The sequence below is a fragment of the Triturus cristatus genome, chromosome 6 (genome assembly GCF_964204655.1).
Source record: "Triturus cristatus chromosome 6, aTriCri1.1, whole genome shotgun sequence".
In the NCBI taxonomy this organism is placed as follows: domain Eukaryota; kingdom Metazoa; phylum Chordata; class Amphibia; order Caudata; family Salamandridae; genus Triturus; species Triturus cristatus.
The window spans coordinates 1,324,473,753-1,324,496,456 of NC_140589.1; the positions used below are offsets into that span (position 1 = coordinate 1,324,473,753).

Consider the following 22,704-nt stretch of genomic DNA (forward strand, 5'->3'; position numbering starts at 1 on the left):
GACATGGTTCCGAAAGCTGCAGACAGGCTCAGCTCATGCTAGAGCACCATCTCACATGTTACCAAGCACTCTGCCTCCAGGATTGTCAAGGCCTGCCATAGGAGTGACTGATAGGTACACATGTGTCTATATGTAAGTTAGGTATAGGAAGACTACACCTAAGCAAGGGGTGATTACACGACCTTGCCCCAGCTGAGTGATCAGCCAGTTGTGTCAAAATGGAAGGCCAGGCCAGGGGTGGCACAATACATGCTGCAGCCCCTGGTAGGCCTAGGGTACACCTATGCCCTGGGTACCTAGGGTACACTGTACAGGGGCCAATAAGGTGATCCTATCCAAATGGGTTATGCACCTAAAGTACATAGTATTAATTTAGAGAGAGAACAGCAGGGCTGTGGGTCTGATTAGCAGGCCCACAGCCACATCTAAGTCGAAAACCAGTAAAGCAAAAGCAAAAAGTGGGGGGTGAACATAGAAAGCAGACCCTACTCTCCTACACAACCCCCCCCCAAACTTAGGGACATTAAACTAACCTTGACCAGTTGAGTCTTCATGTTCTAAGTGGAAATATCTGGAGAGTCCATCTGCATTGGCATGGTCAGTCCCAGGTCTATGTTCCACTGTGAAGTCCATCCCCTGTAGGGAAATGGACCACCTCAGAAGTTTGGGATTTTCACCCTTCATCTGATTTAGCCACAAGAGGGGCTTATGGTCTGTCTGAATCTTGAAGTGAGTGCCAAACAAGTATGGCCTCAGCTTCTTCAGGGCCCAAACCACAGCAAAGGCCTCCCTCTCAATAGCTGACCAACGTTTCTCTCTAGGGGTCAGCCTTCTACTTATAAAAGCAATGGGCTGGTCTTGACCATCTACATTCAGTTGTGAAAGAACAGCTCCCACACCTAACTCAGAAGCATCTGTCTGGACAATGAACTCTTTGGAGTAGTCTGGACTTTTCAGAATAGGTGCACTGCACATGGCCTGCTTCAGGTCATCAAATGCTTTTTGACAGCTTACTGTCCACTGAACTTTCTTTGGCATCTTCTTGGAGGTCAAGTCATTAAGTGGTGTCACTATGGACCCATAGTTCTTAACAAACTTTCTGTAGTACCCAGACAGGCCCAAGAAAGCTCTGACCTGAGTCTGGGTAGTTGGAGGAGCCCAGTCCTTTATGGTCTGGATCTTGCTCTCCAGTGGTTGAACCTGACCCCCACCAACTAGGTGGCCCAGGTATACAACCTTGCTCTGCCCTATCTGGCACTTAGTGGCCTTGATAGTGAGGCCTGCCTTTTGCAGGGCCTCTAAAACATTCCTCAGGTGGACCAGGTGATCCTCCCAGGTGGAGCTAAAGACAGCAATATCATCAAGATAAGCTGCACAATAATCATCCAACCCAGTAAGGACTTGATTCACCAGCCTTTGGAAAGTGGCAGGTGCATTCTTCAGACCAAAGGGCATTACCACAAATTGATAATGTCCTCCTGGGGTCGAGAAAGCAGTTTTGGCCTTTGCACTCTCAGCTAGTCTGATTTGCCAGTAGCCTGCTGTTAGGTCAAATGTGCTCAAAAACTTAGCAGCTGCCAGTCTGTCAATGAGCTCATCTGCCCTAGGTATTGGGTGGGCATCTGTCCTAGTGACAGCATTGAGACCTCTGTAATCCACGCAAAACCTCATCTCTCTCTTACCATCTTGGGTGTGAGGTTTTGGCACAAGGACTACAGGACTAGCCCAAGGGCTCTCTGAAGGTTCAATGACTCCCAGCTCCAACATCTTTTGTACCTCAACTTTTATGCAGTCCCTGACATGGTCAGGTTGCCTGTAGATTTTACTCTTCACAGGCAGACTGTCACCAGTGTCCACCTCATGGGTGCACCAGTTTGTCTGACTTGGGGTCAGAGAGAACATATGTCTGTAGGCCTGCAGAACTTGTCTGCAGTCCTGTTGCTGATGGACAGTGAGGCTGTCAGAAAAGACCACACCATCAACTGAGCCAACATCAGGGTTCTGAGTCAACAGGTCTGGGAGAGGGTCACTCTCTTCCTCCTGCCCCTCATCTGTAGCCATGAGTAGCCCCATGTCTGCCCTGTCAACATATGCCTTCAATCTGTTGACATGAAGCACCCTGTGGGGGCTTCTGGGAGTCCCAAGGTCCACCAAGTAGGTGACTTCTCCCTTTTTCTCAACAATAGTGTGGGGTCCAGACCATTTGTCTTGGAGTGCTGCTGGGGCCACTGGCTCCAACACCCACACTTTCTGTCCTGGCTGGTAAACAGTCAGTACAGCCTTTTGGTCATGCCAAGCTTTTTGGAGTTCTTGGCTTGCCTCAAGGTTTTTAGAAGCCTTCTTCATATACTCTGCCATCCTGGAGCGGAGACCAAGTACATAATCCACTATGTCTAGTTTGGGTTGTCTGAGAGGTCTCTCCCATCCTTCCTTCACCAAACACAGGGGTCCTCTTACAGGATGCCCAAACAAAAGCTCAAAAGGGCTGTAGCCAACCCCCTTTTGTGGGACCTCTCTGTAAGCAAACAGAAGGCAGGGTAAAAGGATGTCCCATCTTCGCCTAAGCTTGTCTGGTAATCCTTTTATCATTCCCTTTAGGGTCTTGTTGAATCTCTCAACAAGCCCATTGCACTGTGGGTGATAGGGTGTGGTGAACTTATAGTTAACACCACACTCCTTCCACATTGCAGTCAAGTATCCTGACATAAAGTTGGCACCTCTGTCAGAAATGACCTCCTTTGGAAAGCCCACTCTGGAGAATACTCCAAGCAGGGCCCTTGCCACAACAGGAGCTGTTGTGGTCCTCAGGGGAATTGCTTCTGGGTACCTGGTGGCATGGTCCACTATCACCAGTATGAATCTGTGCCCAGATGCTGTTTGTGGGTCCATTGGTCCTACAATATCTATGCCCACTCTTTCAAAGGGGACCCCCACCACAGGTAGTGGTATGAGGGGGGCCTTTGTGGTGCCACCTGATTTGCCACTGGCTTGGCAGGTGACACAGGAGCGACAAAACTCCTTAGTATCTTCTGACATATGGGGCCAGTGAAAGTGAGGGACAAGCCTGTCCCAAGTCTTGTTCTGGCCTAAATGTCCTGCAAGGGGAATATCATGGGCCAAGGTTAGAAGGAAGCCTCTGAACTTCAGTGGTATGACCAACCTCCTGGATGCACCAGGCTTGGGGTCTCTAGCCTCTGAGTACAGTAGCCCTTCATCCCAATACACTCTATGGGTACCTTGAGCATTCCCTGCAGCCTCAGCAGCAGCCAGCTGTCTGAGGGGTTCAAGAGAGGGGCAGTCTAATTGAGCCTGCCTCAGATCTGCCCTGGAAGGTCCCCCTGTCCCAAGAAACTCAACCTGATCAGGTTCAAGTTCTTCTAGGACAGTTCCTTCAGGGCTCTCAGAATCATCCTCCTGGGAGGGCTGATCCACCACCTGAGGCAGGGGGGAAGGCACAGCCTTAACCCTACTGCTCTTTCTCTTGGATTGTGACTGGTCCATAGTTTCAGGATCCAGCACTTGTTCAGTGTTGCACTTTTTGGCCTGTGACCTGGTCACAGCAAGGACATGTGCATCTATCCCCAGCATTTCTGCATGGGTCCTATACTCCACTTCAGACCAAACTGAAGTTTCAAGATCATTGCCCAGTAAACACTCTACAGGAAGGTCTGAACTAACAACAACTTTCTTGAGGCCAGTTACCCCTCCCCAGGAGAAGTTAACAATAGCCACACTATGGGAGGTAGTGGCATTGCTAGCGTTGGTCACTAGGTAATTCTCACCTAGTATGATCTGTCCAGGGTCCACAAAAGCAGGTGTCACCATTGTGACACTAGCCCCAGTGTCCCTGTAGGCCTGAGCCATTCTTTGGTTGATAAAAGGTGTCTGTCTGTACTTGCCCAGGTTACTGGGGCCTACAGTAGAGGACAAAGCTAAGTCCCCATCACAGATCAGGACAGCCTGAGTAGGTACTCTGACTAGGCCAGAATCCTCCTCAGTTCCCAGGGTTAACCCTACTACACCCTTTTGCTGGGAACCACCACTTACAGCTGAACTAGGGGGTACAGTTGCCTTAGGGGCAATGGTGGCTGGGGGCTTATCCTTTTTGGTGCACTCACTAAACCAATGTGAGTTGGACTTACAATAGTTGCACCATGGTTTCTTTTGGCCTTCTTTCTTCTTATCCTTTTTCGAACCACCCTCCCCCTGAGCCTTTTGGGGGCCTGGTGAAGACTTCTGGTCTTTTTGTTTCTGCTCATTACCCTTCTGGTCTGCCTTTTTCTGATCACCGCCCTGGTTCTGGTTTTTCTGCTTAACTCTAGTCCTGACCCATCTATCTGCCTTCTTTCCCAATTCTTGGGGAGAAGTCAGATCAGAATCAATCAGGTGTTGATGCAATAGCTGGTTTTGACAGTTGTTAAGTATTTGTTCTCTCATGATCAAATTATACAATCCTGTATAGTCCTTAACCTTACTTCCCATTAGCCAGCCTTCCAGAGCCTTAGTGGCACAATCTACAAAGTCAGTCCAGTCCTGAGTCTGTGTCTTCTGGGTATCCCTGAACAACAACCTGTATTGTTCAGTGGTTAGGCCAAACCCATCAATCAGAGCACTCTTCAGGACAGTGTAATTATCTGCATCCTCATCACTAACTGTGAGGAGCTTGTCTCTTCCTTTCTCAGAGAAGGAGAGCCACAAGATAGCTGCCCACTGACTTTGGGGTACCTGCTGTACTTTGCAAGCTCTCTCCAAAGCAGTTATCCATTTGTGGATGTCATCCCCACACTTGTAGGGAGGGACAATCTTGCTCAGGTTTCTATTATCATAGTGCCTGTCTCTATCTCTAGGAATGTTGCTGCCACCAGTGGGTTCTAACCCACTTAACTTTTGTTCTCTAGCCAGAGCAAGCTTCTCTTTGGCAAGGGCAAGTTCTTCCCTCTGAATCCTCAGATTAGCCTCCCTCATTCTGGCTGCATGCTCCTTTCTCTCAGGTGAAGTCATTCCCCTGTGAGAGGAAGTATTAGAGATGTTAGAGACATGGGAGTGGATGGATTCCCTTGAAGGGGATCTGTCCCTCCTGCTTCTCTGTGAATGTCTACTTGTGGGTCTGTATGGGGGGATCCCATGCAAACTCCCATGTAAACTTAAGTTAGCCTGGCTAAGTCTCCTTACTTGGCTCTGGCTGTCTACCTCCCCATCTGAAGCCCCATCTGACTCCTCTGTGGTGGTTAGACCCTCCTCTGTGCCTAGGGCACCTTCCTGAGATGCCCTCTGAGCATCATACTCCTCTAGGAGTTGTCTTAACTGAAGGAGGGTAGGGTTTGCACCCTGTTTTATTCCTCTGGAGGTACACAACTGTCTCATCTCCTGGAATGTTAAGGTATCATATCTAGAGGGGATCTTTTGCAGACCTGATCCTCCTGAGAGAGCATCTACTTGATCTACTCTCAGAGACATGATCTAGTGAGGGTGTGGTGTGTGCACCTACCTACACTAGTTGTATCTACTAAACCTTTCTAGTAGTTGTAGTCAGGGTGTGTTATTCCCTTCAACCTACAACTACAAAGTCCAGTAGGACTTAAGTATAATAATCTATGTTATATGTACCTAGACAATATCTGTGTGATCTTTCAATTTAGTATCTCAAGATTACAATGGTATTACAACAGCAAGCTCAGATCCCAACCGCTGCTCACCAATGTGAGAAGTTGGCCTGATGTATGATGTCACTAGTTATAGTGTACACCTTATATCAGTCCAAATACCCTTATGGTGATTGGTTGTAAAGTCAACCTTATAGACCAGCTATCCTAGTGGTAGCATGGACAAGAGCAGTCTTAGGCTAAACTCTGAATGGCATGTGAAGCCAGCTGTGATACCATATATAATCCCTTGAATACCAAATTAAAGGACACCACAACAGATATATATATAAAATAAAGTGTATTTATTCTAAGCAAACCCTCAGCACTCTTTATGAGATTAGAGGTAAGTACAACACAGTCTTATTAATGCATACAGTAAGTCACACAGGTAAGTAATACAGTTAGGCCCTAGGGGCCACGCAAACCATATACTAAGTAAGTGGTATAAGAACCACTGTCACGGAAATAAAATAGGCCTAGGCCTAGGGAATCGCTGGGGCTACACTACACTAGCGTTAGTTAGGAAGTGGGAGGCCCACGGGATTCGTGTGCAGAGTGGAAACACTCACGCGTAATGCGTAAAAGTCAATAGCAATGTTACAGTTTAGAAATAGATAGATTTAGGACACTTCCGGAGTAGCTAGGAAGTTGAGACTTGAAAACTAGACACTAGGATAGTCACTATCCTGATGAGCACCGGAGTACCCAAGTTACCTAGCCCACAGGCTGCGGGTGCATAGGGGTGAAGATGCGTCGTTTTCGTCGTCGGCTCCTATGGATGCCTGAAGAAAGATGCTGACAGGCAGTCAGGGGAGAGTGTCCGGTGGATCCCAAGGCTGGGATCAAGAAGAGAAGAAACCTGCAAGCAGAAGGGACAGAGTCAAGGTCACTAGCCAGTGACCACGTGGAACCAGGAAGGAACCAGGCGATGTCGTGAAGATTGCAGGTGAAGGTGAAGCTTGTCGCTGCAGCCAGGAGGACCAGGAAGCGTCGAGGACGACCAGGACCAGGAGGCGAGCTGTCCCACGAAGGCTCTTGCTGTCGGCGGCGTCGAAGTTGGACTAGGACTCACCAAGCCTTGGCAAGCGGAACCCACGAAGAACAAGGGACTTGCTTCTGGTGCAGACCAGGAAGGTCTGGGGTGCTTCTTCTTTGCAGAGAAGCGGGAGCCAGTCTGGAGGAGCCAAACCAGCGCAGAAGATTTCAGGATGCGTCGTCACAAAGGCCACTAGCCAGCGGGCAAGCAACCGGACAGACGCGGCAAGCAGGAAAATGCTGAAGGGCCCCACGCAGGACTCGTGGAGTGTGGGGGGCTGATCTTCGGTGCAGATGGTGCTTGGGGTTGGGGCTTCTCAATCCCCGGTGCACAACTTCGAGGGTACCTCAGAAGCTGCGCTGTAAGTTACTAGCCACTTTTCCCAGGTAGCCGGTCCCACGTCGCTCGTCGCCTCCACGGATCTCAGCTCTGCTGCAGATGTGGATGAGGGTCGGAGAAGTCTGGAAGTCAAGGCTCTGGTCGGGCTCTGCAGTCGGTTCCTCGTAGAACGGTCGCAAAGCAAAGGGTAGTCTCTTGATGGTGCCTGTTTGCACAGGGTAGCCACTCCTTGGCTACAAGGGAGATTCTTCAGTCTTCTTCTTTCGTCGAATGTCGAAGGTCCAGAGTTTCTGCTCAGTTTTGCAGGTTCAGGATAATCTAAAGTCTTGAGGCCCAACTCCCACTCTTATACTAATCTGGGGGGCTGGGATACCTGCTAGGTCACGCCTTATGGGTGGGACCTGGGAGGGGGTGGTTACACCCACTTCCCTTTGTCCAGTTTCGCGCCAGAGCTGGGGCTGGAGTGCCCCAGCGCCGGTTTGAACTGGACTATGCAAGGAACACCTTGTGTGCCCCAGGCATGTCTCATTCCTTTCAGCCCACCCTGCCCCAATACACTAAAGGCTGTCTGGGGAGGTGCTAGCACCTCCCCAAGCAGGAAACCTATTGTCCAGGCCTCCCTGGCTGGGATCACTCCCAGCAGCAGGAGGTCAGACTTGTGTCGTGGCAGCAGCATCCATTTTGTGATGCTGAGGCTTTGGTCAGAGGCTAACAGTGGAAGTATGATTTTAACATGTCTTTCCCTCTAGAAGGGGGGGATAATATTCTCATGTCCAGAAATGGCATGGGGGTATTATTCCCTAGTGTTAGACACCTTACACGACATGTTTTGATAAAGCCAAACCATAGTTACCATAACCGTCTAAGATTATAAGGCACTTTAAGAGTATATGGTAGGCTATATCATAGAACAGCTATAAGGACATGGTTCCGAAAGCTGCAGACAGGCTCAGCTCATGCTAGAGCACCATCTCACATGTTACCAAGCACTCTGCCTCCAGGATTGTCAAGGCCTGCCATAGGAGTGACTGATAGGTACACATGTGTCTATATGTAAGTTAGGTATAGGAAGACTACACCTAAGCAAGGGGTGATTACACGACCTTGCCCCAGCTGAGTGATCAGCCAGTTGTGTCAAAATGGAAGGCCAGGCCAGGGGTGGCACAATACATGCTGCAGCCCCTGGTAGGCCTAGGGTACACCTATGCCCTGGGTACCTAGGGTACACTGTACAGGGGCCAATAAGGTGATCCTATCCAAATGGGTTATGCACCTAAAGTACATAGTATTAATTTAGAGAGAGAACAGCAGGGCTGTGGGTCTGATTAGCAGGCCCACAGCCACATCTAAGTCGAAAACCAGTAAAGCAAAAGCAAAAAGTGGGGGTGAACATAGAAAGCAGACCCTACTTTCCTACAGACACTGCCTGGGGCACACAAGGTGTCACATGCATAGTCCAGTTCAAACCGGAGCTGGGGCACTCCAGCCCCAGCTCTGGCGCGAAACTGGACAAAGGAAAGGGGGTGTAACCACTCCCCTTCCTGGTCCCACCCATAGGAGGGACCTTGCAGGTAGCCCAGCCCACTAGCCCAGTATATCAGTAGGTAGCTGAGCCCTGCTAAATTAGATTAACCTGAATCTGCAACTTGTACAGAAACTCTGGACCTTCGACATTCGACCTCAGGAAGAAGACTGAAGAAATCTCCCTTGTGGCCAAGGAGTGACCACCCTGGGCAACCAGGCACCATCCAGCGACCGCTGCTTGCTTTTCGACTGATCCTACGAGGGACGACTGCAGAGACTGACCAGCGCCGAGACTTCCAGACACCTCTGACCCAGATCCACATCTACAGCGAAGCTGAGACCCGTGGAGGCGACGAGGGACGTGGGACCGGCGACTTGGGAAAAGTGGCTAGTGCCTGACTAGCGCGACTTCTGAGGCTTCCTCGAGGCTGTGCTTGGGGAATTGAGAAGCCCCCATCCCGAGCACCATCTGCATAGAAGACCAGCTCCCCACACTTCACGTGTTCTGCGTGGGGCTCTTCTGCAGCTGAGTTGCTCGACGTGTTGTCCGGTTGCTGGCCCGTTGGCTAGTGACCTCTGCGACGCCGAACCTTTGTTTTCATCTTGCTGGTCCGGCTCCTCCAGACTGGCACCCGCTCCTCTGTGAAAGAGAAGCACACCAGACCTTCCTGGTCTGCACCAGAAGCAAGTCCTCCATCCTGCGTGGGTGCCGCTTGCCAAGGCTTGTTGGGTCCTGACTCGACTTCGACGCCGCCGACAGCAAGAGCCTTCGTGGGACAGCTCACCTCCTGGTCCTGGTCGTCCTCGACGCCTCCTGGTCCCCGTGGCTGCTGCGACAAGCTTCACCTCTTCACCTGCATCTACACGACATCGCCTGGTTCCTTCCTGGTTCCTTCCCGGCTCCTGGCTGGTGACCTAGACTCTGTCCCTTCTGCTTGCAGGTATCCTTCCTTCTTGATTCCATCCTTGGGATCCACCGGACACTCTTCACTGACTGCCTGTCAGCAACTTTCCTTCAGGCATCCATAGGAGTCAACGACGAAACCCGACGCAAGTTCACACCTATGCACCCGCAGCCCGTGGGATAGGTAACTTGAGTACTTCGGTGCTCACAAGGGTATTGACTATCCTAGGGTCTAGTTTCCAAGTCTAGACTTCCTAGCTATTCCAGAAGTGTCCTAAAACTGTTAAATTCTAATAACTTCCATTTCTATCGACTTTTACGCATTATGCGTGAGTGTTTCCACTCTGCACCTGAATCCCGTGGGCCTCCCACTTCCTAACCTTTGGTAGTATAGTGTAGCCCCAGCGATTCCCTAGGCCTAGGCCTATCCTGTGTTCGTGACAGTGGTTCTTATACCACTTACTTAGTATATGGTTTGCGTGGCCCCTAGGGCCTAACTGTATTACTTACCTGTGTGACTTAATGTATGCTTAAATAAGACTGTGTTGTACTTACCTCGAATCTCATAAAGAGTGCTGAGGGTTGACTAGAATAAATACATTCTATTTTTATATATATCTGTTGTGGTGTCCTTTCATTTGGTATTCAAGCGATTACATATGGTATAACAGCTGGCTTCACATGCCATACAGAGTTTAGCCTAAGACTGCTCTTGTCCATGCTACCACTAGGATAGCTGGGCTATAAGGTTGACTTTACAACCAATCACCATAAGGGTTGTTTGGACTGATACAGGGTGTACACTAGAATTAGTGACATCATATATCAGGCCAACTTCTCACATCAACTTCCTGATCCTCCACAGGATCCGCGTCAAGCTCAAGATTCAACCTCTGAGGAAGAAGTCGAAGAGGGTGAACTACCAGATCCAGCAGATCCTTGGGATTCATATATAATCCCTATGCCTTCGCCACCCACCCCTCTACCATCTGATTCGCCCCCAGCGGATATAGGGGGGTTTCATAATCTTATGCAGCGGGCCGCGACCAGGTTCCACTTGCCGGTTACCATTGAACAGTCTGACTGTTTTCTCCATGATTTTACCTATTACTACACCGCCGGATAGGGAGGGGCGACGCCTGGATTTAATTGGCAAGAAATTTTCCACATTGGCAGCTGCATCCATCAGAGCAGCCAACTCGCTAGCGATAATAGGGCGTTATGACCGCCAGAAGTGGTCAGAAATGGCAAGCTTTATTGAGCTCATTCCGGAGGACAACAGACAAGACGCTCGGAAGGTTTTGTTGGAGGGTGAGCGTGCAGCGTCCGAGACTATCGACTGCGCTTTGGATATTGTCAATACTAATTTCCGCCAGCTGGCTGGTGCAGCCGTACTCAGACGCCATGGTTGGCTTAGAGCCACCACCTTCAGACCAGAGGTCCAAACAAAGATATTGGATATGGCCTATGATGGCGAATCATTGTTTGGAAAGCATATAGAAGACGCACTCCAGGCAATAAAGACTGATACCGATACCGCAAGATCCTTGGGCTCTTTGCAGTATAAGCGCGGTACCTTCAGAGGAGCAAGAGGCCGTGGGTTTTCATCCAGAGGAGGGTATCAAACCCAACAGAATAGGTACCAGCCTCAGTATAGACAATCGTATCAGTCCTCGTACAGACAAACCAACACGTCAGGTTTCTCTCGTCAAGGCGGACGAAAAAGATCGCAGAATCAAGGACGAGACACCACAAGGAAGCAATGATTTCTGCAGGGCGCCTTCCACTCCTTTTCCCCTCCCTGTGGGTGCGAAAATTTCAACTTTTGTGAACACGTGGCAGGAGATTACGCCGGACCAATGGGTTCTGGACCTGGTACACAACAGTCATACCTTAGAGTTTGTCACCAAGCCACCCAACATACCACCCAAGGGACCCCCCCTCGTCTTCACTTACTATTCAAAGAAGCTTTAACGATGCTCCTCAAGAATGCAATCAAGAAGGTTCCCACTCTTCAAAAAGGGACGGGTTTCTATTCCCGCTTTTTTCTCATCAAGAAGAAACCGGTTGAGTGGCGTCCGATCTTAGACCTTCGCAACCTGAACAAGTTCCTCAAGAAGCAGGGATTTCGCATGGTCACACTGGCAGAAATTCTAGGTTGTCTCAACAAGTGAGATTTTCTAGCTTCTTTGGATATGGAAGACGCTTACTTTCACATCCCAATACATCCGAAGCATCGCAAGTATCTTTGCTTCACCGTGGCTGGCGCCCATTATCAGTTCAAAGTGCTCCCGTTTGGGCTAAAATCTGCCCCAAGGATCTTTACGAAGTGCCTAGCTTCTGTGGCGGCAGCGTTACGATCCCAGGGAATCCAAGTCTTCCCGTATTTGGACGATTGGTTACTAAAAGGCCCTTCGGAAAGCTCAGTCAAGACTGCTGTGACAACATCTCTTCGTCTGTTACACTCTCTGGGGCTTACTGTGAACAGGAGCAAATCTCAGTTACACCCAAGGCAAGTCCTGCCTTTTCTGGGAGCTCTGATAGATACCGTCCGCTGTAAGGCATTCTTATCTCACGAACGGTAGGTTCGTCTTCAAAAGTTGGCAATCCTGATTTCCAAAAGAAAGTCCGTTTCTGTCCGGATGTTCGCGTCGCTCCTAGGGATGTGCTCTTCTGCAATACACCTCGTCCCTTTGGCACGACTTCGGATGCGACTCCTGCAGGAGGAGTTACTCCTTCAGTGGCAGCAGGCTGTGGGTTCCTTCGACGACATCCTCCGAGTCACTCCAGGCATAAAGAGCGCTCTACGTTGGTGGTCCCACATACCCAACTTAGCAGAAGGGCTTACTTTCATACAGAAGGTTCCAGACTTTGTCCTCACTACAGATTCTTCTATGGAAGGATGGGGAGGTCATCTCCAAGATTTACAGATACAGGGGAAATGGTCTCCAGAGTACAAGAACAAGCACATCAACAGCCTGGAATTGCGAGCAATTTTCCTGTCTCTGCAAGCTTTCCTTCCAAGGATAGCAGGTTCTTCGGTTCTGGTTCGGACCGACAATACCACCAGCATGTTTTACGTGAACAAGCAAGGAAGGACAAGATCAGCAACTCTATCCACAGAGGCTCAGGAGTTGTGGGAATGGGTCACACTCCACAACATAACCCTCAGAGCAGAACATGTCAGAGGTCTCTGCAATACATTAGCGGACACGCTCAGCAGATCCCTATCGGATTGCCACGAATGGGAGCTAGAGCAGACTCAAGTGCTCGGAGTATTCAGAGCTTGGGGCACACCGACACTGGATTTGTTCGCTACAAAAGAAAACAAAAAATGCCGCTTTTATGCCAGCAGATACCCTCAACAGGGGTCAAGGGGGAATGCCCTGTCCATGCGATGGTCAGGGATTTGTGCTTACGCTTTTCCCCTGATACCGAGAGTCATACGCAAGGTGAAGTTGGAGGGCTGTCGTCTCATCTTGACTGCACCCAGATGGCCACGCCAGTATTGGTTTCAGGAGCTTCTATTATTATCCCAGGACCAGCCGATCCGTCTTCTTCCGATGCCCACAATGCTGTCAAGGAACAGAGGTCAGATACACCACCCGGACCCTCAGTCCCTACATTTACACGCATGGCTCCTGACTTCTTAGAATTCAAGGATCTGGATATCCCTCAAGACTGTAGGGATATATTAGCGAAATCACGAGCTCACAGCACGATAAAAACTTACCGTCTAAAATGGAAACGTTTTTGCTGTTGGTGTGAAACAAACCAGGTTCACCCTGTGGAAGCTCCTGCAGAACAGATCCTCCCTTATTTGTTACATCTGGCAAGATCTGGGCTTTCTTTCCCTTCAGTCAAGGTCCATTTAGCCGCACTTTCCAGATTTAGAAAGGGGGCTCATGGCCCTTCTCTGTGTTCATCCACTTTAATTAGGCAGTTTATGAAAGGACTTTTCTGGGAGTTTCCTTCGGTCAGGCTTCCTCCACCAGAGTGGGAACTCAACACAGTCTTAATGCAATTAATAAAACATCCATTCGAGCCTATCCACAAGGCTGATCTCAAATTCCTCACCTGGAAGGTTGCCTTACTTCTGGCCCTGACGTCAGCTAGACGAGTGAGTGAAATTCAGGCTTTCACTGTGAAGGAACCTTTTCTACGCTTCACTCAAGACTACGTGCACCTCCGAACTAATCCGACATTCATTCCTAAGGTGCCGTCCCAGTTTCATCTTAATGAACCGGTGAAGTTAAAGACTTTCTTTCCTAATCCATCTACTCCAGTGGAGCGAGCCTTACATTCTCTCGATATCAAGAGATGTCTCAAATTCTATCTTCAGAAAACAAAAAACCTTAGAAAGTCTGATCAATTGTTCGTGGCTTATGGCCAAGCTACCCTGGGGAATGCAGTGACAAAATCCACTATTGCCAGATGGATAGCATCAACAATCCAGTTCTGCCATGACAAAGCTCACAGGCCGTTGTTACGAAAACCCAGGGCCCATTCCACGAGAACAGTAGCAGCGTCTACAGCGTTGTTTGCTGGGGTGATTGGAGAATATTTGCCGTGCTGGGACATGGAAGAGTGTCCACACTTTTACGAGACATTACTGCCTCCAATCTACGCATCAAGGCGATGCAGCGGTCGGACAAGCTGTCCTGCGACATCTTTTTCTTTGAGATAATTTCAGGTACCTTTTTTCCACTTTTCACATGTTATATGTTGATATCTGTTAGCATGACAATGGCATGTTTACAATGATGATATATTTCACTTTGAATGTTATTGCATTACATGCTGCTTTCTCTTTGTTGCTTGCATGTTACGAATTTTAAGATTGGGTTTCTTATACCTTTTGTAAACGAGTTGTGGATGCATCTGGGGAGTATCAGCACTAGTCTCCCACCATCCGCAAACGACTGTATACTTGGTATACTGCTCGCTATTCTGATTCAGGCATGTGAATCTATGAAAGATACCCCAATACTGGATAAGAAAACAAGTTACTTACCTGTAACTACAGTTATCCAGTATTGGTATCTTTCATAGATTCACATGCACCCACCCTCCTACCCGTAGAGTCAGTTCTCTATGTTTTGGGACATTTACTTCCCACTCGTGCTAAGAAAATCTGAGGAGAACTGGCTCTGCTGAGAGGGTTCTAGAAGGGTGCTGCTGTCTGATTGGTTGTTACCAAATTCTTGGTTCTTTTGCATAATGAGGTAGATAGGCTGCTAAGATCTAGACCTTAGGCCTTTTCTTTGGGACTACTACTAACACTTTTGGCACTACTTTTTATTTACCGGGGACTCCCGCCTTGGCGACGGGGAATGATTCAGGCATGTGAATCTATGAAAGATACCAATACTGGATAACTGTAGTTACGGGTAAGTAACTTGTATTCTTATGGGTGGTTTTCTGGACCAGCCTCAGCAGGCTGTCGCAATGGCCTCATACAGCCAACTTTTTAGAAATCAACTTGTGGCAGCAATAACAGTTTCTATAACTACATGAATGAAAAGTGTTTTTTACATTTTATTTTTTAATTCTATTGTTTCAAGATTTTTTATAATCTTGGCAAAGCTTTGATGTTAATGCAGGAGAGTTAATAGTTTATTGATGGTGTTTATTGAAGTGGGGGTAGACCAATATGGGCAAGGAACCAAGCATGCATGTGCTGGCAGCGTTCTGGCTCCCATTATTTCTTTCATTGGAACATTTTTTTGAATGAAAACAGTGTAACCCGATGAAATATTACATAAGCTTGACTTCCCCCACTGGTGTTTCTATTTTTAGTAGTAAGAAATTGTGTACACTGTTTTTAATTGCTTTTGTAAACGTTTCTCCTGAAATAGGTTGGTCAGAATAAGTGTAAACTGATGTCCTAATTGCACAGAGCTGCCCTTTGTATTTTTTCAGATATTTGTTTTTCTTTGTTTTTTGCTGTCCATTTCAATCCTGTAGATGAATACTGTTTTTTTTTCTTCTAACTAGGACACGGTCTCTCTCTCGCAGGTCCAGATCTGTATCTCTTCGCCGGTCAAGATCTTCACGCAGGTCTAGATCCTATTCTCGTAGATCTGGGTCAATCAAAAGGTCAAGGTATGGCATACTAATACTTAAAAGCTATGTCTTTGGTTTAACATTGAGTCTGAATTGCTGCATAGCTTTCTTGTTACGGTCGGGGTAGGGAGCATCCTCCCATTCTGTCCATATGGGGCATTCTTAACGGTAGATGTTGCAAAATGGGAGCTTCTTGAAAATATTATAAAAGTCTTGCTTGAGATTCTGCTCAGTTTATAAATTATAAAAGACTGCCTGCCTTCTGCCGGAAAAGGGGCCTGTTGCAATCCCTGAGCAGCAGTTCGCTTTGGAGAGACAACCCTGGATGCTTACATGGTCCCCTTTTCGGTGCTGCTGTCCCTTCTCTCTGCTGATCGTTCCTGGGGGAGGTAGGTTGGTGTAAGATTTATCCTTCTTCTGGCATTGATCAAAAGTGAAAGCTGTCCACTCTAAGGCCGTACTTTACAGAAAACCAAAATAATTCTGTGGATACCAAGGAAGCGCTTCCTTGTGTTCAGTCTTCGAATTAGAAAAAGAAAATACTTCTGAAGTTAAACAGAAACTTTTATTTCGAGGCATTTGTCGCTGTATATACTCTTGCTGTGCATACTCCTGCCATCTAGTGTTGGGCTTGAGAGTGTGCAAGTTGTTTTGCTGTGAAGTTTTCTTGAGTCGCAAGTGACTCCACCTCTTGTTGGTAATGTGCATGGGCAACTTCTCTGTAAACATTTTTTTCCCCGTTGATGGATTCGGACATGTGCGACGGAGCTCCGAATCAACACAATTGCGGTGATCTCTCTGGGTACCGCTTGGTTCCTCTCCCTTCAGTATTATTTCACTATTGCAGTCCACTTTCTCAGCCAAGGATTTGACACATGATGTGGCTTGGTTGGTGTTGGGATGACTTCGTCGCCCCAGTTAGGGCTTTTCCATTCAGGGACCCCCGTTTCCTTTCTCCACGGCAAGCATGTCTTTCCTGTGATGGAACAACTCTACCTTCGAATCCTCCACCCGTACATCCCTTTAGTCGGGGTACCCCAACGTAGATCTCTTCCCCACACAAAAAAAGCGTGAAATCCCCAAATTTTGCATCCGGGTACCCGTAGTCCATGGGCAATAAACTATGGATGAATTGATCAGGGATATTTGCTTATGCTTTTCCTCCTCTCCGACTTTCATTCGTTTGCTGGAGTCTTTTGAGCTCATGCTGGCGGCTCCCACCTGGGCCAGACCGCCTTGGTTCACCACACTCCGCGAACTATTGGTGGTTCCGCACGAGAGGCTCCCCAACAGGTCAGACTTTATCTGCATGGCACTGTGTGTGATCAGACACCCTGACCCCAGGATGCTCAACCTTGCAGGTCTTAGAGTTTGTTTATCTTAATCTTCTTCTGGGATACATAAAACTTCTTAAGGCCTGGCACATTGACCCCTTAAGAGCCAGGGTCCAAGACATTGGCTGGTACCTCCTACATTTACAAACCGGCCAGAGGTGCAATGACTCTTTTCAAATCCTCCATTAAAGCTTTGATGACCGGCATCTTAAAGAATGATATGTTTTCTCTATTTTGAAGGTAGGAAGCCGCTGCAGCTAAGTGGAGCCGGACGGAAGTGTATTCTAGCCCACATCCCAGTCCCTGTGTGGAATCTTAGTATTGTTTCCACTACACTAATACGTCCTCCATTTACGTTCCTACATCCATGCCCCCTTCAGTTCCTCTCCTGAAGTTGTTCTTGTTGTAATAGGCTCTCCCAGATGTGCCAGTGAGCTCCCAGCTTTAAAGCTGGAACAACCTGTTCGAGGCATATGAGCTGCAGATCACACACTAAGGATAAGATCGCCATCTGGTGTTGGGCTCGGATGATTGCAGGTTGTTGTTGTCTTCGGAAGAAGTCTTTGGTCACGAGATAGGTGACTCCTCCTCTGGACAACAGTGCGCATGGGCATCCACTCCGTCCTCAGATTGTTTTTTTCCGCCATTGGGTTCGGATGACCTTTTTTCCGCTCCAGCAGAAAACTTCTAGCAATCACAGCAACTCTCAAAAATGTATAACTCAACGTCGAAATCCCATCGGACCGGCTCCGGACGCGGCTGATGGAAAGGACACCCTTTAAAAAATGCCCCCAATGCGGAGCAAAGTTCCCCCACAGTGATCACCACGAGGTCTGTAATTTGTGCCTCTCACCAGACCACAACGAATCCAGCTGTCTAGCCTGCGCCGCATTCCGTTAGAAGAAAACGATCCGGGACCGAAGAGCTCGACGCCATATCATGGCCAAACCGGTACCGGAACCAGAAGACATCTTTGCACAGGATGTCCCTGACGACGATTCCGAAGACCTCCAGATCGTGTCCGAGGCCGACGATTCTGATCCGGGGCAGCCCGTGAGTACCAGCTCCCCAACCCTAACCCCAACAAAAAAGACATTGGTCAAGACTCTGCCAGCTGGGCCCAGTCGCGATCCAAAATCATCTTCAGAAGCCCCGCCCCCGGGCCCGGCTCCGAAGAAATCTAAGCCTGCAGGTGGCTCGGGCTCGAGCAAACCTCATGTTCGAGGCATATGAGCTGCAGATCACACACTAAGGATAAGATCGCCATCTGGTGTTGGGCTCGGATGATTGCAGGTTGTTGTTGTCTTTGGAAGAAGTCTTTGGTCACGAGATAGGTGACTCCTCCTCTGGACAACAGTGCGCATGGGCATCCACTCCGTCCTCAGATTGTTTTTTTCCGCCATTGGGTTCGGATTACCTTTTTTCCGCTCCAGCAGAAAACTTCTAGCAATCACAGCAACTCTCAAAAATATATAACTCGACGTCGAAATCCCATCGGACCGGCTCCGGACGCGGCTGATGGAAAGGACACCCTTTAAAAAATGCCCCCAATGCGGAGCAAAGTTCCCCCACAGTGATCACCACGAGGTCTGTAATTTGTGCCTCTCACCAGACCACAACTAATCCAGCTGTCCAGCCTGCGCCGCATTCCGTTAGAAGAAAACGATCCGGGACCGAAGAGATCGACGCCATATCATGGCCAAACCGGTACCGGAACCAGAAGACATCTTTGCACAGGATGTCCCTGACGACGATTGCGAAGACCTCCAGATTGTGTCCGAGGCCGACGATTCTGATCCGGGGCAGCCCGTGAGTACCAGCTCCCCAACCCTAACCCCAACAAAAAAGACATTGGTCAAGACTCTGCCAGCTGGGCCCAGTCGCGATCCAAAATCATCTTCAGAAGCCCCGCCCCCGGGCCCGGCTCCGAAGAAATCTAAGCCTGCAGGTGGCTCGGGCTCGAGCAAACCTCATGTTCGAGGCATATGAGCTGCAGATCACACACTAAGGATAAGATCGCCATCTGGTGTTGGGCTCGGATGATTGCAGGTTGTTGTTGTCTTCGGAAGAAGTCTTTGGTCACGAGATAGGTGACTCCTCCTCTGGACAACAGTGCGCATGGGCATCCACTCCATCCTCAGATTGTTTTTTTCCGCCATTGGGTTCGGATGACCTTTTTTCCGCTCCAGCAGAAAACTTCATAGCAATCACAACAACTCTCAAAAATGTATATCTCGACGTCGAAATCCCATTGGACCGGCGCTGGATGCGGCTGATGGAAAGGACACCCTTTAAAAAATGCCCCCAATGCGGAGCAAAGTTCCCCCACAGTGATCACCACGAGGTCTGTAATTTGTGCCTCTCACCAGACCACAACGAATCCAGCTGTCCAGCCTGCGCCGCATTCCGTTCGAAGAAAACGATCCGGGATCGAAGAGCTCGACGCCATATCATGGCCAAACCATCTTCAGAAGCCCCGCCCCCGGGCCCGGCTCTGAAGAAATCTAAGCCTGCAGGTGGCTCGGGCTCGAGCAAACCTCATATTATTGTGCCTACAATACCTTCGGCACCAAAGCAGGCTCAGAGGCCGAAATCTCCATCGGCACCGAAGCGTCACTCAGCACCGAAACGTTCTTCGGCACCGAGGTCCCCACCGGCACCGAAAGGTTCGTCGACACCGAAAGGTTCGTCGGCACCGAAAAATCCAGCGGACCTGAAAAGTTCTTCGGCACCTAAAACATCCTCGGTGCCAAGAAAAGTCCACAAAGAACCTGCCGATCTCACAAAATCCGGATCGGAACCCAAAAAGTCGGCGCTAAGGCCACCTTCGGACACTGAGGAACTTTTTCGGCCAGATCCAATGCAAAAACGGATTTACATCACTCCTAAAACCGGACATGTCACAGCAGTGCCATACAAGAAAAGGAAGCTGGACACACCACCTCCTCCAGCTCCTCCAAAGAAGAAGGACTGTGCCACTTCACCCATACGTCCTTCCTCTCCTATCTTACCTCCTATCCCATCCCCCCCACCCCCACCGCCTTCTCCTTTACCATCTCCTTTTCACACACCATCTCCACAGGATGATGATGATTTAGGGGGAGGGGGAGACCCGGATTTCCTTAATGATCCCACTGATCCTACTGATCCCTTTACACTCCCGGACACGGCACCCATAGATGACTGGTCTTACCCTATGCCTGACATGCCTGATCCCACTCCATACCCCTCAAAACCCTCCCCGCCTGATGACCATTTGGGGTTTGGTCAGCTTATAAACAGGGCGGCACTGTTCCATGGCGTCACCATGCACACAGACACACCTGAGGAAGATTTTCTCCTCGACACCTTTGAGCAGTCGCAAAAAAGCGTTCACATTCTACCCATGATTAAGGGAGTGATAAAGCATGCCACTGAGGTTTTTAAAGACCCTGTTAGGGCCAGGGTTCTTAACCCCCGGATAGAAAAAAAATACAGACCGGCCCCACAGGATCCTGCGTACAACAAAGCGCAACTCCCCTTAGACTCTTTAGTCGTGTCAAATGCCAGAAAGCGGGCAAACTCCCAAACAACCGGAGACACACCGCCCCCAGACAAAGAGTCTAAACTCTTAGAAGCTTCCGGCAAAAGAGTTGCCGCACAAGCTGCTAACCACTGGCGTATTGCCAATACACAAGCCCTATTGGCTCGCTATGATAGGGCTCATTACGATCAACTGGAGGACCTCTTGCAACACCTGCCTGATCAATACAAATCACAGGCCAATGACCTTATCCAAGAGGGCAAACTAATATCAAATGCCTCCTTCAAATGCGCATTAGACGCAGCGGACACCGCCTCTAGGACAGTCAACACAAGCGTGCTACTTAGACGACACACATGGCTCTGCATTTCCGGCTTTAAGCAGGAAGTACAAACCACCATTCTTGCTCAACCCTTTAATCAGGAGCAACTATTCGGACCCGCAGTAGACACTGCTTTAGAAAAAATGAAGAAAGATAACGAGACTGCCAAATCAATGGGAGCATTACAGTCTCCTCAAGCCAGAGGCTCCTTTTGTCGCTCCTTTTATAGAGGGGCCTGCAAAAATGTGGGAACAGACAACTCTTCCACCTTCAAAACATCAGGTCAAACATCCCCTAACAGAGGATACTTTAGACAAGGTTACAGGGGAAATAATACCAAAGGCCGAGGGCGGGGCAACAACAACACCCGCACCTCTACAGCCACTGAACAGTGACTGACCACCACTCCCCCCCAGACCATGCCACTCCGGTCTGGGGAAGACTTCAACAGTTCCTACCTGTCTGGAATTCCATCACAACAGACAAGTGGGTAAGACAAATTATCCAGTCTGGCTACTGCCTCGAACTCATAAACACCCCCCCAAACATACCACCCAAACACCGTCCCATGTCGTCTCACCACCTCACGCTCCTCAAACAGGAAATTCAGTCTTTGCTTCAAAAACACGCAATAGAACCAGTTCCACTCCAACATCAGGGCACAGGAGTATATTCTCTATACTTCCTCATTCCCAAAAAGGACAAGACCTTAAGACCCATACTAGACCTCAAACTACTAAACCAGTATATACAATCAGACCACTTCCACATGATCACTTTCCAGCAGGTCCTTCCATTACTTCAACAAGGCGACTTCCTTGCCACATTGGACCTCAAGGACGCTTTTTTTCACATCCCTATGCATCCTGCGCACAGGAAGTATCTACGATTCGTGGTAGACGGTCAGCACTATCAGTTTACAGTTCTCCCATTCGGAGTAACAACCGCACCCAGGGTATTCACCAAATGCTTGGCAGTAGTGGCAGCGCATCTCAGGAGACAACAAATCCATGTCTTCCCCTATCTGGACGATTGGCTCATAAAAGCCAATACTCTCAACAAATGCGTTCTCCACACTCACCGCACTATTCAAACCCTACACAACCTGGGATTTTCAATCAACTATCCCAAATCTCAACTACAACCCTCCCACGTACACCAATACCTGGGAGCCACCATAGATACATCCAAGGCCATAGCTTATCCCAGCACAGCCAGGATAGCCAACATACAAAATCTCATCAAAAAATTTCAAACACAACACTCTCTTCCAGCAAGAGTGTTTATGCAACTCTTAGGCATGATGGTATCATGCATCTCCATAGTACCCCATGCACGCCTTCAAATGCGTCCCCTACAGGAATGTCTAGCACAACAGTGGAACCAGGCCCACGGACAACTTACCGATCTGGTGTTGGTGGACAGCCGCTCACTTCGTTCACTGAAGTGGTGGAACACCATCAAGCTGTCCAAAGGGCGGCCGTTCTTAGAGCCTCTTCCACAGATTGTGCTGACCACCGACGCATCTCTTACAGGATGGGGAGCCCACCTCCTTCAACACACCACTCAGGGCAGGTGGACTACTCAACAGAAACCGCTCCACATCAATCACTTAGAACTTCTAGCGGTGTTCCTAGCACTGAAATCCTTCCAAGTGCACCTAAAAAACAAAACTGTCCTCATTCGCACGGACAACATGACCACAATGTATAACATACAGAAGCAGGGGGGGACACACTCTCTACAACTGTCCCAACTTGCACAACAAATCTGGAGATGGGCAATTCCCCAAAACATCTACCTGCTAGCAGAACACCTCCCAGGGGTTCAGAACCAGGTGGCCGACCTCCTAAGTCGACACACACAGCAAATACACGAATGGGAATTACACCCCAAAGTCCTACTCCCATTCTTCCAAAAGTGGGGACAACCAGACATAGACCTGTTCGCCACACAAGAAAACGCAAAAATGCCCAACCTTCGCCGCCAGGTTTCCACACCCGCAGTCAAA

General features: G+C 48.9%; 1 protein-coding gene across 4 annotated transcripts in view; it reads left to right on the forward strand.

Moving 5' to 3' along the window:
- The window catches only part of LOC146821379 (serine/arginine-rich splicing factor 7-like), a 278,625-nt gene that overhangs the window by 54,350 nt on the left and 201,571 nt on the right, over positions 1–22,704 (forward strand). For 2 of the 4 annotated variants that reach the window (XM_085612317.1, XM_085612318.1), the window contains exon 5: positions 15,446–15,553. In XM_085612317.1, coding sequence (XP_085468443.1) covers positions 15,446–15,553 — 108 coding nt within the window. The remainder of the gene's footprint in view (positions 1–15,445; positions 15,554–22,704) is intronic. The other 2 variants (XM_085612319.1, XM_085612320.1) reach the window with 1 other exon arrangement.